General features: G+C 45.2%; 1 protein-coding gene across 6 annotated transcripts in view; it reads right to left on the reverse strand.

Moving 5' to 3' along the window:
* NR2C2 (nuclear receptor subfamily 2 group C member 2) overlaps positions 1 to 12,817 on the reverse strand; it is a 101,284-nt gene that overhangs the window by 8,478 nt on the left and 79,989 nt on the right. For 5 of the 6 annotated variants that reach the window (XM_045063350.1, XM_045063348.1, XM_045063349.1 and 2 more), the window contains 6 exons: positions 9,412 to 9,545; positions 8,205 to 8,382; positions 6,934 to 7,055; positions 5,948 to 6,087; positions 2,131 to 2,268; positions 826 to 931 (listed from right to left, as the gene is read on the reverse strand). In XM_045063350.1, coding sequence (XP_044919285.1) covers positions 826 to 931; positions 2,131 to 2,268; positions 5,948 to 6,087; positions 6,934 to 7,055; positions 8,205 to 8,382; positions 9,412 to 9,545 — 818 coding nt within the window. The remainder of the gene's footprint in view (positions 1 to 825; positions 932 to 2,130; positions 2,269 to 5,947; positions 6,088 to 6,933; positions 7,056 to 8,204; positions 8,383 to 9,411; positions 9,546 to 12,817) is intronic. The other variant, XR_006601565.1, reaches the window with a different exon arrangement.

The following is a 12,817-nucleotide window of genomic DNA, read 5'->3' on the forward strand; positions in this document are numbered from 1 at the left end:
CAACACCAATGAAGAAGGTGGGGCCATGAACTTCCTGGTCAGTTCTGATCAAGGGTTTACTTTGAAGGAACAGGGCCGCCAAGGAAATACTAGTTTGCCTGATGTGAGCTCAGTAACTCATGTAGCTTCTAGTGGGTTGGAAGTGGTCATGATCAAAGAGCTCCTCCACTCCTTGGCTGAAAAGCCTGCCAGGCCTTCTACTTTAATTGAGAATAACTTCCCTGTTGAGATTTGGACGAGAAAGGCTCATGTGTGTGTATGTATACATACATATATATGTGTATATGTATACATATATTTGTTGCCCAACCATTACAAATATTACAAATTGACTTTTTGCCCAAATAAAGGGACTTAAGAAAATCAATTACCTGAGGGCAAAATTACTATTTTCTATAGCCCACTCACTCATCTGTAGAGTCAGGTATGGCTTCTGTCAATGCAAACTCTTCTGTGAAGGATGCTGGCTCTACCTCTTCAGCAGATGCAGGCCAGGGGGTGGGGAGGCTCTTCCAGGCAAGGGGGTCCCTGTCAGCCCCCAAGGAAATCACACAGGAATGACTCCAACCCCTCATCGTGTTCCGGAAGAGCAGCCCAAGGTCTTGCCCACTGTTTACCAGCAACACTGGAATGGCCTAGGATTCCTGACCCTCCCACCTAGCACTTTCCAGAGTTACCACCCATGAAATGCAGGAATTAAAATGTGATCAAAAGGAGGCTCTTCCAGCCTGCGGGGGTGGGAAGGCTGCCAATTTATATTTGCGGCTAGACTGCAGTTGTGCTCCTTTCTGCCCCACAGCGAGATCGTGTATCTGTGTGCCTCACCGGTAAGTATCTTCCGAGTAGGTTTTCTGAACATAGTCCTGCAATTCCATCTGTGCCTTTTCTTGGAATTTTTCAATCTGGCTTGTGCTGGTCAAACCTGGGTGATCTGAAAAAAGAAAAGTGCCCCCAGATTGCCCCATGAGAAAAGTCTCACTTGGCAGACTTCTTAGTACTTATTTTTAGTTAAACCTTTGACAAATTTCTCAAGTACAATATAGACTGAACCCTGAAGGGGGTCTGGTTTGGCTATTACTGCTAGAACACTGGCTTTTGCTCTGTACTTGGCCAGGCCTCAAGGTTACAAGGAGGGGGCTGGGCTCCTCAGTGGTCACACCAGCCTCAGCAGCCCCACCTGGCTTGCTTCTGGACACCTGGCTTCCTACCACTTGAGAAAACAGAGTTTTAGAACTATCACCCAAGATTACAAATGATCCTTTACCTCCTACATATTTAATCACAGAATTTCTCCCATTTATATTAGCTACTTTGCTGTTCACGAGTGGATGGCTAGGGAGGAAGAGAGGGTTAAGCTGTGTCCAAACCCTGCTATTAAGGACAGCAGTCAGGACAAGAGCCAGCCTTAATGACCTCTGGAGGTTTAGCGAGAACAGATGAGAGGGGGCAGTGAGGCCAGCTGGACAGTCCTGCCTCTTCTTCAGGTGCTAACCTACAGGGACAGCTGAACGTGGGCACTTTGAGTCTCTACTGGAGGACATACGCTAACAGCCTGAAAACTGGCAAAAAGGAAAGCAAAAGAAGTAAAAACAAAACAAAAAAAGGACACTGAGGGGGTGCCTGGGTGGCTCAGATGGCTGGGCATCTGCCTTTGGCTTAGGTCATGACTTCTGGGTCCTGGGATTGAGACCCATATCGGGTTCCCTGCCCAGCAGAGAGCCTGCTTCCCTCTCCCCCTCTGCCTCTCTCCTCCGCTCATCCTGTCTAAAATGAAAAAAGAAAAGAAAAAAAAAAAGGACACCGGATAATCCCTTTTATTCTGTGCTTAATACTGGTAAGACTGGAGTAGCATACTCTATTTGGTATGCCAAAGTCTTATTTGGCCAATGGTTTAAATTAGGATACAGAATAAATCTATTCAACATATGAAGTCACCAGACACCATGGCATATGTTTTTGGGACTATAAAGGCAACAATTTAAAAGAATGTATGTGTTTATGTTGGCTAGCAAAGCACAGCTATTAGGAGAACATTTGGTCACAATCTGGCTGATGACTTGACAACAGGTTCATGTTCAGAAATACCAGTAGACAGGTGGAAAACTTGTGAGTCCCCGCCACATATCTTACCAGGACTAAAGAGAACTATAGCTTTAAGGTATGCATACTCATAGCCATCTATATCCAGCTTCGCCATACTGTTACAGAACTCCTGAAGCTTCCAGATGTGCTCCATGACTTGCTTTATCCGGTCTCCAGAAAGTTTATCTAGAAATGAACATCACAAAACCCCCTGAGAAAGGCTAGTAAGAACAATAACATTAGCTTCTTTGAGGAGCCACAGATTGAAAGAGAAAATTATTTTCCTTTTTAGTGGAAAACCAGTTACCTTAAGATGGTTAAGAGCCTCATTTTCCAGGTGAAGGTGAAGTGACAACAGGTATACCCAAATGCCACTCTGCCATATATTCTTTCTCAGCAACAAACCCCTAGACCATCGATTCTCCCTGGCCCTACCTTTGGCAGAGCCTGTAGGTACAAAATGATAATCCCCCCACCTTTAAAAAAAGATTTTATTTATTTATTTATTTGACACACAACAGAGAGAGAGAGAGAGAGAGAGAGAGAGAGATCACAAGTAGGCAGAGAGGCAGGCAGAGAGAGATAATCCCTTTTATTCTGTGCTTAAGACTGGTAAATCGATTCTTAGCATTGTCAGGCTAAGACAATGCCTATGCAGGCATTTAATAAAGATTTATGGACCTGATCATTAAACGCTGACATTTTTTAAGCTGTGGAAACAAAATTTTATATGTTATCTGTTTTAATCTTCCTGACAACATTTCCTGAAGATACTGGTATTATCACATGCAATTAAAAGATAAAGGATAATCCAGGATCTATAAAGAACTTCTCAAACTCAACACACACAAAACAGATAATCATGTCAAAAAATGGGCAGAAGACATGAACAGACACTTCTCCAATGAAGACATACAGATAGCTATCAGACACATGAAAAAATGTTCATCATCACTAGCCATCAGGGAGATTCAAATTAAAACCACATTGAGATACCACCTTACACCAGTTAGAATGGCCAAAATTAACAAGACAGAAAACGACGTCTGCTGGAGAGGATGTGGAGAAAGGGAAACCTCTTACACTGTTGGTGGGAATGCAAGTTGGTGCAGCCACTTTGGAGAACAGTGTGGAGATTCCTTAAGAAATTAAAAATAGAACTTCCCTATGACCCTGCAATTGCACTACTGGCTATTTACCCCAAAGATACAGATGTAGTGAAAAGAAGGGCCATCTGTATCCCAATGTTTATAGCAGCAATGGCCACGATCGCTAAACTGTGGAAAGAACCAAAATGCCCTTCAACGGACGAATGGATCAGGAAGATGTGGTCCATATACACTATGGAGTATTATGCCTCCATCAGAAAGGATGAATACCCAACTTTTGTATCAACATGGATGGGCCTGGAGAGATTATGCTGGGTGAAATAAGTCAAGCAGAGAGTCAAATATATGGTTTCACTTATTTGTGGAGCATAACAAATAACATGGAGGACATAGGGAGATAGAGAGAAGGGAGTTGGGGGAAATTGGAAGGGGAGATGAACCATGGACTATGGACTCTGGAAACAATCTGAGAGTTTTGAAGGGGCGGGGGGTGGGAGGTTGGGGGAGCCAGGTGGTGGGTATTATGGAGGGCACATATGGCATGGAGCACTAGGGTGTGGCATAAACAATGAATTCTGTTATGCTGGAAAAAAAAAATACAGGATGCCTGCTTAAAATTCTCAGGGGGAAAAAAAAGAAAAAAGAAAAAAGAGATTCTCTCTCTGCCCCTCCTCCCCCACTCTCTCCTTAAATAAATAAATAAATAATAAATTCTCATTTGTGAACAAATCTAACTTATATATAACAAAAATCTAACATATATAACAAAATGTTATAGGGTTTAAAAAAAATCACTTTTAGGGACACCTGGGTGGCTCAGTCCGTTGAGCATCTGCCTTCGGCTCAGGTCACGATCCCAGGCTCCTGCTCAGTGGGGAGCCTGCTTCTCCCTCTCCCTCTGCCTGCCGCTCCCCCTGCTTGGACTCTGACAAATAAATAAACTCTTTAAAAAAGTTGTAAATAATAAAATCACTTTTATATTACTATTCCAAAAAAGTATTAGACAAAGTTATAACTATTCACTTGATTCCTAGATAATCAAACACCTTGAATGCCTAGTTAAAAGTGTAGCTCAGCTGCAATTCAGCATCAAGTATTAGTCCTGAATCCTGGGCATGCTGCCTTGAGACCATGTCTTTGGTTCACTCTAGACTCAGAGGACGTGGAGAGACTGCACTGGCTATCTCCTGGTACAGATGCAGTTGGGACTAGGCTGCCAGATATTAGATGGTTGCCACAGATCTTTCTAGAAGACAGTCACTTTCATTCACAAGAGCAAGTGGGTGAGGCAACTATGTTCTGGACTAGGGGTCTGTGTGGCCCAAGTTTGTACCCAGCTCTTCCACTTGCTGCTTCACTTGGGGAAAACCAGGGACCTAACTGCACACAATCCCTCTAGGGCTCTGAGAATTTGTTACGGAGGAAAGAGTAACCCATTGTGAGAACAGAAAATATGTATATTGGTCTCTGCCCCCTGGTTCCTGACACAGAGCTCTCAAAGCCCTTGTAATTTCTAAGTGATAAGAGCATTAGCAGCACCTGTTGGTCTAATTTTTTTTTAAAAGATTTTACTTATTTATTTGACAGACAGAGATCATAAGTAGGCAGAGAGGCAGGCAGAGAGAGAATGGGAAGCAGGCTCCCCGCTGAGCAGAGAGCCTGATGCAGGGCTCAATCCCAGGACCCTGGGATCATGACCTGAGCCAAAGGCAGAGGCTTTAACCCGCCTGAGCCACCCAGGCGCTTTGTTTTTGACCTTATCACTGACAAAGAGCTCCTCTAACCCTTATAAATTTTCATGTGTTAAGAGGACTAGAAGCATCTTTTGTTCCACTGAGGTATCTCTGGGTGGGACCCCTAATGACCCTTGGGGAGAAAAGGCCACTCAGAAGCTTGGCATTTCCAGCTCCAACCCTCATCATCCAGAGAGGGGAGAGGGGCTAGAAATGGATTGAATGATGGATGGAGTTCAGAGAACTTCCAGGTTGGTGAACACACAAACACACAGCAAGGGTAAAGCACCTCAAGTCCACAGGGACAAAAGCTCCTGTGCTTGAGACTCTCCTAGACCTCACCCCATTGAGCTCTTCATCTGGCTGTTCATCTGTATCCTCTATCCTTGAGTTCTGTGAGCTGTGCTAGTGAATTAATCCAACCCAAGGGATAGCCTGGATACGTGTGTGTGTGTGTGTTGGGGGGAGGATCTTGTGGGACTGAGCCCTTAACCTGTGAGATCTGACACTGACACTATGTCTGACAGTGATAGAATTGAATTAAATTATTGGATACCCAGCTGGTATCTCAGAGAAGTGCCTATTGTGGGGAAAATACCCACCACACTGGTGACCACATGTGTCAGAAGTGTTCTGTGTGAGTAGTAAAGAAGACATGCAGGGAAGAGAAACACAGTAGGTAAGAACTGTGTTTTTCTTTCACCCACACGAGTGAAAAACTACAACTTCTTCCATTTATAACCGTCAATCAAGATGAAAGTATAAGCTGTGATTACTCTGAAAACATCACTAAATACCTATGTATCAGGAAGCTGGCAACTTTTTCAATTATCTTTTTTTCCTCTTTCATATTCCTTATATGAAGACAGTGAGGTGAAAATTTAAATGTTCTCACTGGTGAAGACCTCAGGACTTCAAAGTTAAGCTATGCTCAGCATGTGGAAGCTGTGGCATGCCGCAGCTGGCTAGTTTGCAAGGGGCCGGCCTGAACCGAGACACAATCCCCCACAGCCCCAGCCCTACCTTCCTGGATGCTGTTCTGCAGGTGGTTGACAATGGCTGCCAGGATAGTGGAGAGACTCATGACCTGGGCACACTGGGCCAGGCCAAGGGTGAAGAGCTCGTTCCAGCAGGCCCGCACCAGGCTGGTGTTGCAGTCCTGCCTGGGGACAAAAGGTTGGGGTGGGTGTGGGTACATGCTGGTATTCTCCTGGTCCCAGCTTGCCCCAAACAAGTAGATTCAACAAATATTTCTTGAAAGTCTATGATATGTTATTTTTGGATCATTCTCCAAAAACAGCACTGTCTTTAAACTAAAGTCCCTCTGAGGATAAACTATTTTCTTAACAAAGACACTTTAGGCACTTTAAATTCAGTAATGAGAAATCAAAATGGGTATGACTAAAGTGTCATCTCCTACAGCCTTCTAAACCCACAGTAGCCCTGGTGTGGCTGTCAGGAGATGCTGCAGCGATCCAAAGGCTAGGAGCCGAGCGTGGTCTCTGAAGGGGGCTGGGAGACACACCTTGCACCTATGCTCGAGAACAGAGGGCCTGCAAACGCTGCAGGGGAGGAGCTGGCACTGGAGCACAGAAAAAGGGGCCAGCCACGTCAGCTTTCAGCCCTGCCTTGGAGGATCTACATCTAGGACGGCCTGGTTGGTGCACTGTGAACGGTATGACCTTATCTGAGAAGCCCCCAGGTGCAGCTTCACTCTACTTGTCTCAAGATTTCAGATGACTCCTGCCTTCTGTTCCACTAGATCCCTGGCTCTTAGCACCAAGTCCTCAGCATATGGAGAAGGCCTAAGAAAAGTTTGAGGAACACTGAAGCACTGGCAGCCATTGTCCTCAGCTCCTAGTCCATGGAGTGTATTTAATACGAAAATCAGCATCACTGGAGCAAGACCATAGGTACAAACTAAAAGGGTCCTCAGATACCTTCCAGGTCATTCCTAACAAAGGGAAGGCTTTTGCTAAAGGATACACACAGAGAAAAAGGCCACTTACCCAAGTGCCTGAAAGGCTGGGATTGACCTGGCCCAGTGCATGGAGAGGAAAAGCAGGCGGGATGCTGACTCGCAGATGTAGTGCACATTGAGGTACTCTGGCATCGGGCTAGGCATCGTGAGCTGGAGAAGAGGAGGCACACAGTACAGGAGGTGACGGAGAGACAGGGCATGGCTTTGTCTGTCAATGTGAACTGCTGTCATGTCTCAACAGAGAGCCTAAATTGTGTGACCTCTAATGCTGAAGTTCTGGGCAGATCTCCCGATGAAGCCTGTGTCCTCTGCAGCAGGGGGCTGGCACTGATGCCCTGTGCTCCCTGGCCCAGTGGATTAGGCTCTCGTGGCCCTTGCAATGTGGTCAATGATGGTGACCTCCCAGGTCACTCACATAAAGACAAACTTTTCAACTCTTGCCTCAGCTAAATCAGTATTTCTTCTAAGGCAATTCTATTTTGAGCCATAAGTTAAAATCTAAATTAAATCAGGGACAGGGGTCAACTTCACAGCTAGTAGGCATCTGGCAGGTGGCGGGGGCTGAGCAGAAGTCTATGTGATGGGAGGATGAGATCCCACCACCAGAATGTTCAGGACTGGGCTCTAGAGCTCCACTTTCCAGAAGGGGAATTAATGCCTTTGATGCTGGAATCCCATTGATGACCTATATTCTTGGCACTGGTGGGCAACTATGAGCAGGGACCCAGTCTTCAGTGATTGGTCAGGCCTCTGTAGTAAAGAACACCGAGGGGACAGTCTGTAGCCCTAGAAATTGAGAAATTGAGAAATTGTGGCTTTGGGGAACGTGGGAGTATGTTTCTGAAGTGAGGCCAGTGAAGGAGCATGTGGGGAAGACTAACATCCTTTTTTAAGGAGACAGGAGATCTATTTTCTGTGGCGCAAGACAGCAAGCAGTCATGACCAGCAGTCAGGGACGAGGGCTGGCTGCCTGCATGCTCGACCAGACATTTGCCTGTCTGAGCCTATGCTGGAGCCTGGCCGTCTTGGAAAGCAGAGAAGGCAGAGCAGTCCAATAAGAGCTCTTGCTGGGCAGCACCATGTCGGCCCCTCCTGGCAAGGACAGGCTACACCTGCTTCAGGGTGTTACCTTCAGAGCCAAAACACTATGAGCAAAACACAAGTGACAATTCTTTCTAATGAGAATAGTGTTCTGGTACACAAGGTCTGGATCCAAACAAAAGCCAAGAGTATGAAAGATTTTAGCTTCAAACTGTAGGCTGGGGAGGCTGTGGCATGTGGTTGGCTGAAACCACTCACCTTAAATGTGACATGAGTGTCTGAAAGGAGGGGCCCTTCGACCTCAATGATGGGTGTGGATTGGTCTCTGCTGATCACGTGGATTCCGCCTCCTCCACTGGCATCTATCCCATCTGCTAGGCTTGGAGGTGAGGAGCTGTCTGTGGTATTAAGTGCTTTAGCTAAGGTATCAAATGCCCTGTGAGCAAAAATGAAGCAGGCAGTATTGTGAATCCACAGTTTTAGGAGGAGAAGAATTCTAGCTGATCTAGAATTACCTAGATCTAGAGAAACAATACAATGGGGAAAAGATCATTCAAGTCTATCTGTTGGAGGACACGATAATGAGAGCTTCTGAGGATAAATGTATCACTTAGTTCCCATGATCTACACATCATCACAGGTACTAAGCGATATATTATTTATTTTCACACATAATTTCCATTTTTCACAACTACTCTCCAAGGTAGAACCCTCTGCATTTTACAGATGTGAAAGCTGAGGTGTAGAGATGTTAAGTAACTTTTCTAAGACCAACCATCCAGTAAGCAGTGGAACCAGAACTCTACCTAACTCAAATCTCATTCTCTTTCCATTGGATCTAGATCTTAATTTTGCTATCAGACCTCAAGAGAATACGAGGACCAGGGTGTTCCTGTGGCCTCCGGCTGTGCATCTGCCCAGCCTGGCAAGACAGGAAAGAGTGGCCAGTCCCGCAGGGAAAGGGGCAAACACGATAGCTGGGCGGTGGGGAAGAAATGCCGTCTGCAGCCAGTTACTCGTGTCTGAGACCAGCTAATGCCATCTGTCAGTAACACCCTGAAAGACTAAAGCTCTAGACTATTTGGAAAAAAATATACATGAGAAAAACAGGCTAAAGCAGAAGTGGGAAAGGGATGAACTATTAATGTTTAGTCAAAATAAAGACTGATACATGTCACACCTGTCTACTGAAGGGTTTTCCATGCTTCCACTGAGTCACTAAGTCATTTCCTTTTTCATTGTTTGGAATGAAAAACAGTTTTGATTGTTTCATATCACATAATATAAATGGGTCCATGTTCCCATAGTTACAATGTTAGAAAGAAGACAGACATGCAGGAACACTGTGACGATTTTACAATCCCTGATTCAATACAGGGTGGGGGGTCAGACTGCTGCCACCCGCTCTCAGGCAGCAACAGAGTGTGGGCGTCACTGGGGAGCGTCCACAGTCACGGCATCGTACCGGGTAATTTCACTCGCAGACTGGTCCTCCGGCTGCATTTCCGAAGCGTCACCATTGTTCAGGGATTCACTTAAGTTGGCAAGGGAGGTTACTACATTTGCTAGTGTGCCCAGAGCTCCCTGGCTTGTTTCAGCCTATTAAACACAAAATAAGAACATTAAAGATGAATACATCAACACACACACAAAAGGCTCTCAGGCCAATGAAGGTATAATGTTAGTTTAAAAACAGCTTCTATGGGGTGTGACCTTAACAGGGCAGGAGGTGGGAGATCTTTTTGGTGATGGAAGAGTTATGTGTCTTGATTGTGGTGGTAGTTACACAAATGTACACATAATAAGGTAACGCAACAAAAACAGACAAACTGGATGCCATCAAAATTTCAACTTCTGTGCTTTAAAAGGTATTAAGAAAGTTAAACAGAAGGCCTGGCTGGCTCAGTCAGTGGAATGCGCAGACTCCTGATTTTGGGGTTGTTGAGTTAGAGCCCCACGCTGGGTGGAGAGATGGCTTAAATATAAAATCTTAAAAAAAAAAAAAAAAAAGAAAAAAAACAGCTATTAAGAAAGTGAAAAGACAACCCCCCCTTTCCACACACAAAAGACAACTCACAGAATAGGAGGTATTTGCTTACAAATCATTCATTTTAATAATGGTTTAGTAACCAGACTAACTCTTATAGCTCAATAATAAAAAGACAAATGAGTTTTTAAAAAATGGGCCAAGGATTTAAACAGGCATTTCTTCAAAAAGGATATATAACTGGCCGTTAAGTACATGAACGGATGTTCAACATCACTAGAAATGCAAATCAAAACCACAATGATACCATCTCACACCCAACAGGATGATTATAACCAAGAAGACAACAACAACAGGTGTTGGGAGGATGTGGAGAAAGTGGACCCTCACACACTGCTGGAGGGAATGTGAAATGGTGCAGCTGCTGTGGAAAACGGTCTGGCAGCTCCTCAAACAGTTTAAACACAGAGTTACTGTATGACCAAACATTCCACTCCTAGGTACATACATAAGGGAAATCGAAATGTACCTCCATAAAAAACTTGTGTCCAAATGTTTGTAGCAGCACTATTCATAATAGACAAAAAGTAGAAACAACCCAAATGTTCATCAGCTGATGAATGGATAAGTAAAATACGGCTGAGCCATTCAATGGCTTAGTATCCGGCAATAAGAAGGAATAAAATGCTGACACATGCCACAACATGGATGAACCTCGAAAACATTATGTCAAGAGAAAGAAGTTAGTCACCAAAAGCCATATATTGTAAGATTCCCTTTATATGAAATGTCCAGAATTGATAAAACCATAGTCAGAAAGGAGAGTAGCAGTTGGCGGGGGCTGGAGTAGGGGGAGGGGGGAGTGAAAGCTTAATTGGTACAGGGCTTCTTTTTGGGGTGATGAAAAATGTTCTAGAATCAGGTAGTGGCAATAGTTGTACAGCCTTGTGAATATACTAAAACCACTGAACTGTGTACAGAAAGTGTGAGTTTTCTGGTAAATGAATTGTATCTCAATAAAAAAAGAGGAAAGCAAAGACATACAGACACAAATGTCTGCTGTGTCTAGATCATGAAAGTGAAAAACTAGAACAGTGGAAGAGACCCTAAGCACAGCACTGCTTCATAAATCCCAGAACCACCACGGAACAGAACATGGTGCAGCTGCTAAAAGATGTGGGCCATCACGACGAGGGACACATGGCAGGAATGGGAGTGAAGTGAGAAAAGACAAAGACCAGGTGGCCAGCACCGTGAGGATGTCACGTCCTGGGTGTTGCGCTGTGCGGCAGGCCTGCTGCATAAATGGCCGGGGGCGCCTGTAGAAAGGTGGCATGGGATCTCTGTGAGACTCTGTATTTAGTCCAAGCACACTGTTTTGAATTTTAGTGATTTCAAAGTCGATGGCTGAAACACAGCTTCTGAAAAGAGCTATCTTTAGGTGCTCTGTCTCTACCCTATCATTCATAACAACCTCCTGGGATGGGTATGGTCACTTCCACAGCACAGAGGCAGGAATGGGGTGCAGCACATGTCTGATTCTGCAGCAGCTTTCTCTTCACTACTACTTACATAGCACACGGTGTCTGTCCCTTCTTTTCCATCCAGTGATCACGGCTAACTCCTTACTTAAGGAGAGCTCCCTGCACGCTGCCAGCTTTAGGAAAGTAACTTACTCCAGTTCCTCTGCGCCCCCGTGTGGCGGCACCAAGGGAAGCAGAGATGGAGGAAAGGGGGCGCATGGCTACCAAGAGCGGCGCTGGGCTCTGGACCCAGGACCAGCTGACCCTGGAGTCTCTCGGTTCTTAGTCTCAGTCTCTGTGTGGATGGCACCGCAGACAAGCTGCTGTGAAATCCCTTGGCAATCAGGTCTTAAGGTTATTCGGGCCTTCCTTTCAGGCTTCTGGTTTCCCTCTACCCCACTAGGCATCCATCACTGTCCTAAGTGTCAACTTGACACTCAGGTGTGATGGCCATGTTGCACGCAGCACCAGGGCCCAGGACAGGAAGCTCAAGGCCCAACCTCAGGACCACAGGATGGAGGGCCCTCACTGATGCCCTTTTTTCCCATGACAGGCTGTTCTCACATACTGAGTGGGCACAGCGATGTGCACGTAAATGGACTGGAAGGAAGCCTGTGGGTAGGACCGCTCTGGCTCTCAGGGCAGTGAGCAGCTCTGCCAGCTCTGTTACCAAGTCCCTCCTTTTACAGAAGGAATACTGGAACTCAGCCATGGCTTGCTGCTACTTCATCATTATTGGGTCACATCAGGAATGAGATAAGAAATATAATTCATTTTCTTGCCTAGATAAAACCCCAGTCCTTCGTTATCTTCATGGGGATTAGCCAGCTATCTCTCTCCTGGATTGACAAACACCTCTGTTCACAACATGTTAAATTCCCTATGGCTGATTTGTTCTTAGTTTTGCAATTGTCAGAATCCTGACTGAACTTCCTCCTGCAGATCAACTAATTAAAAAGAATGGGGTGTGGGGGGGGTGGATAATGTAACACTGTGTGTCAACCATACGTCAATTAAAAAAAAAAGATGAACTAGGGGCTTTTGCAAAAGGACATCTGAGGATAAGCAGCCATTTCCACAGCATACCTGTAGTTTGCTAATGTGTGTACTGGGGTGGGGTGGGGGTTGTTATTGAGATGAGAGCCACTGAGTTTTCACCAAACTGAACTCTAGACCCTGACATGTAATAATGACTATAACCAGCCAGCCCCAAGTTTCTGAAAAGCTGCCAACATTCCTAAAACAAACCATAGGATGGCTATATAAGAAGAAATAAACAGAGATGCGAAAGGCCAAGCTAACAAGGTAGTCTCAGAAGCTAAGAAGAACAGAGGGGGCACACATTCAGAGAAGCAGTCTGC

Source organism: Mustela putorius, unplaced genomic scaffold, assembly GCF_011764305.1.
Source record: "Mustela putorius furo isolate JIRA1106 unplaced genomic scaffold, ASM1176430v1.1 tig00003850_pilon_pilon_pilon, whole genome shotgun sequence".
Taxonomy (NCBI): Eukaryota; Metazoa; Chordata; class Mammalia; order Carnivora; family Mustelidae; genus Mustela; species Mustela putorius.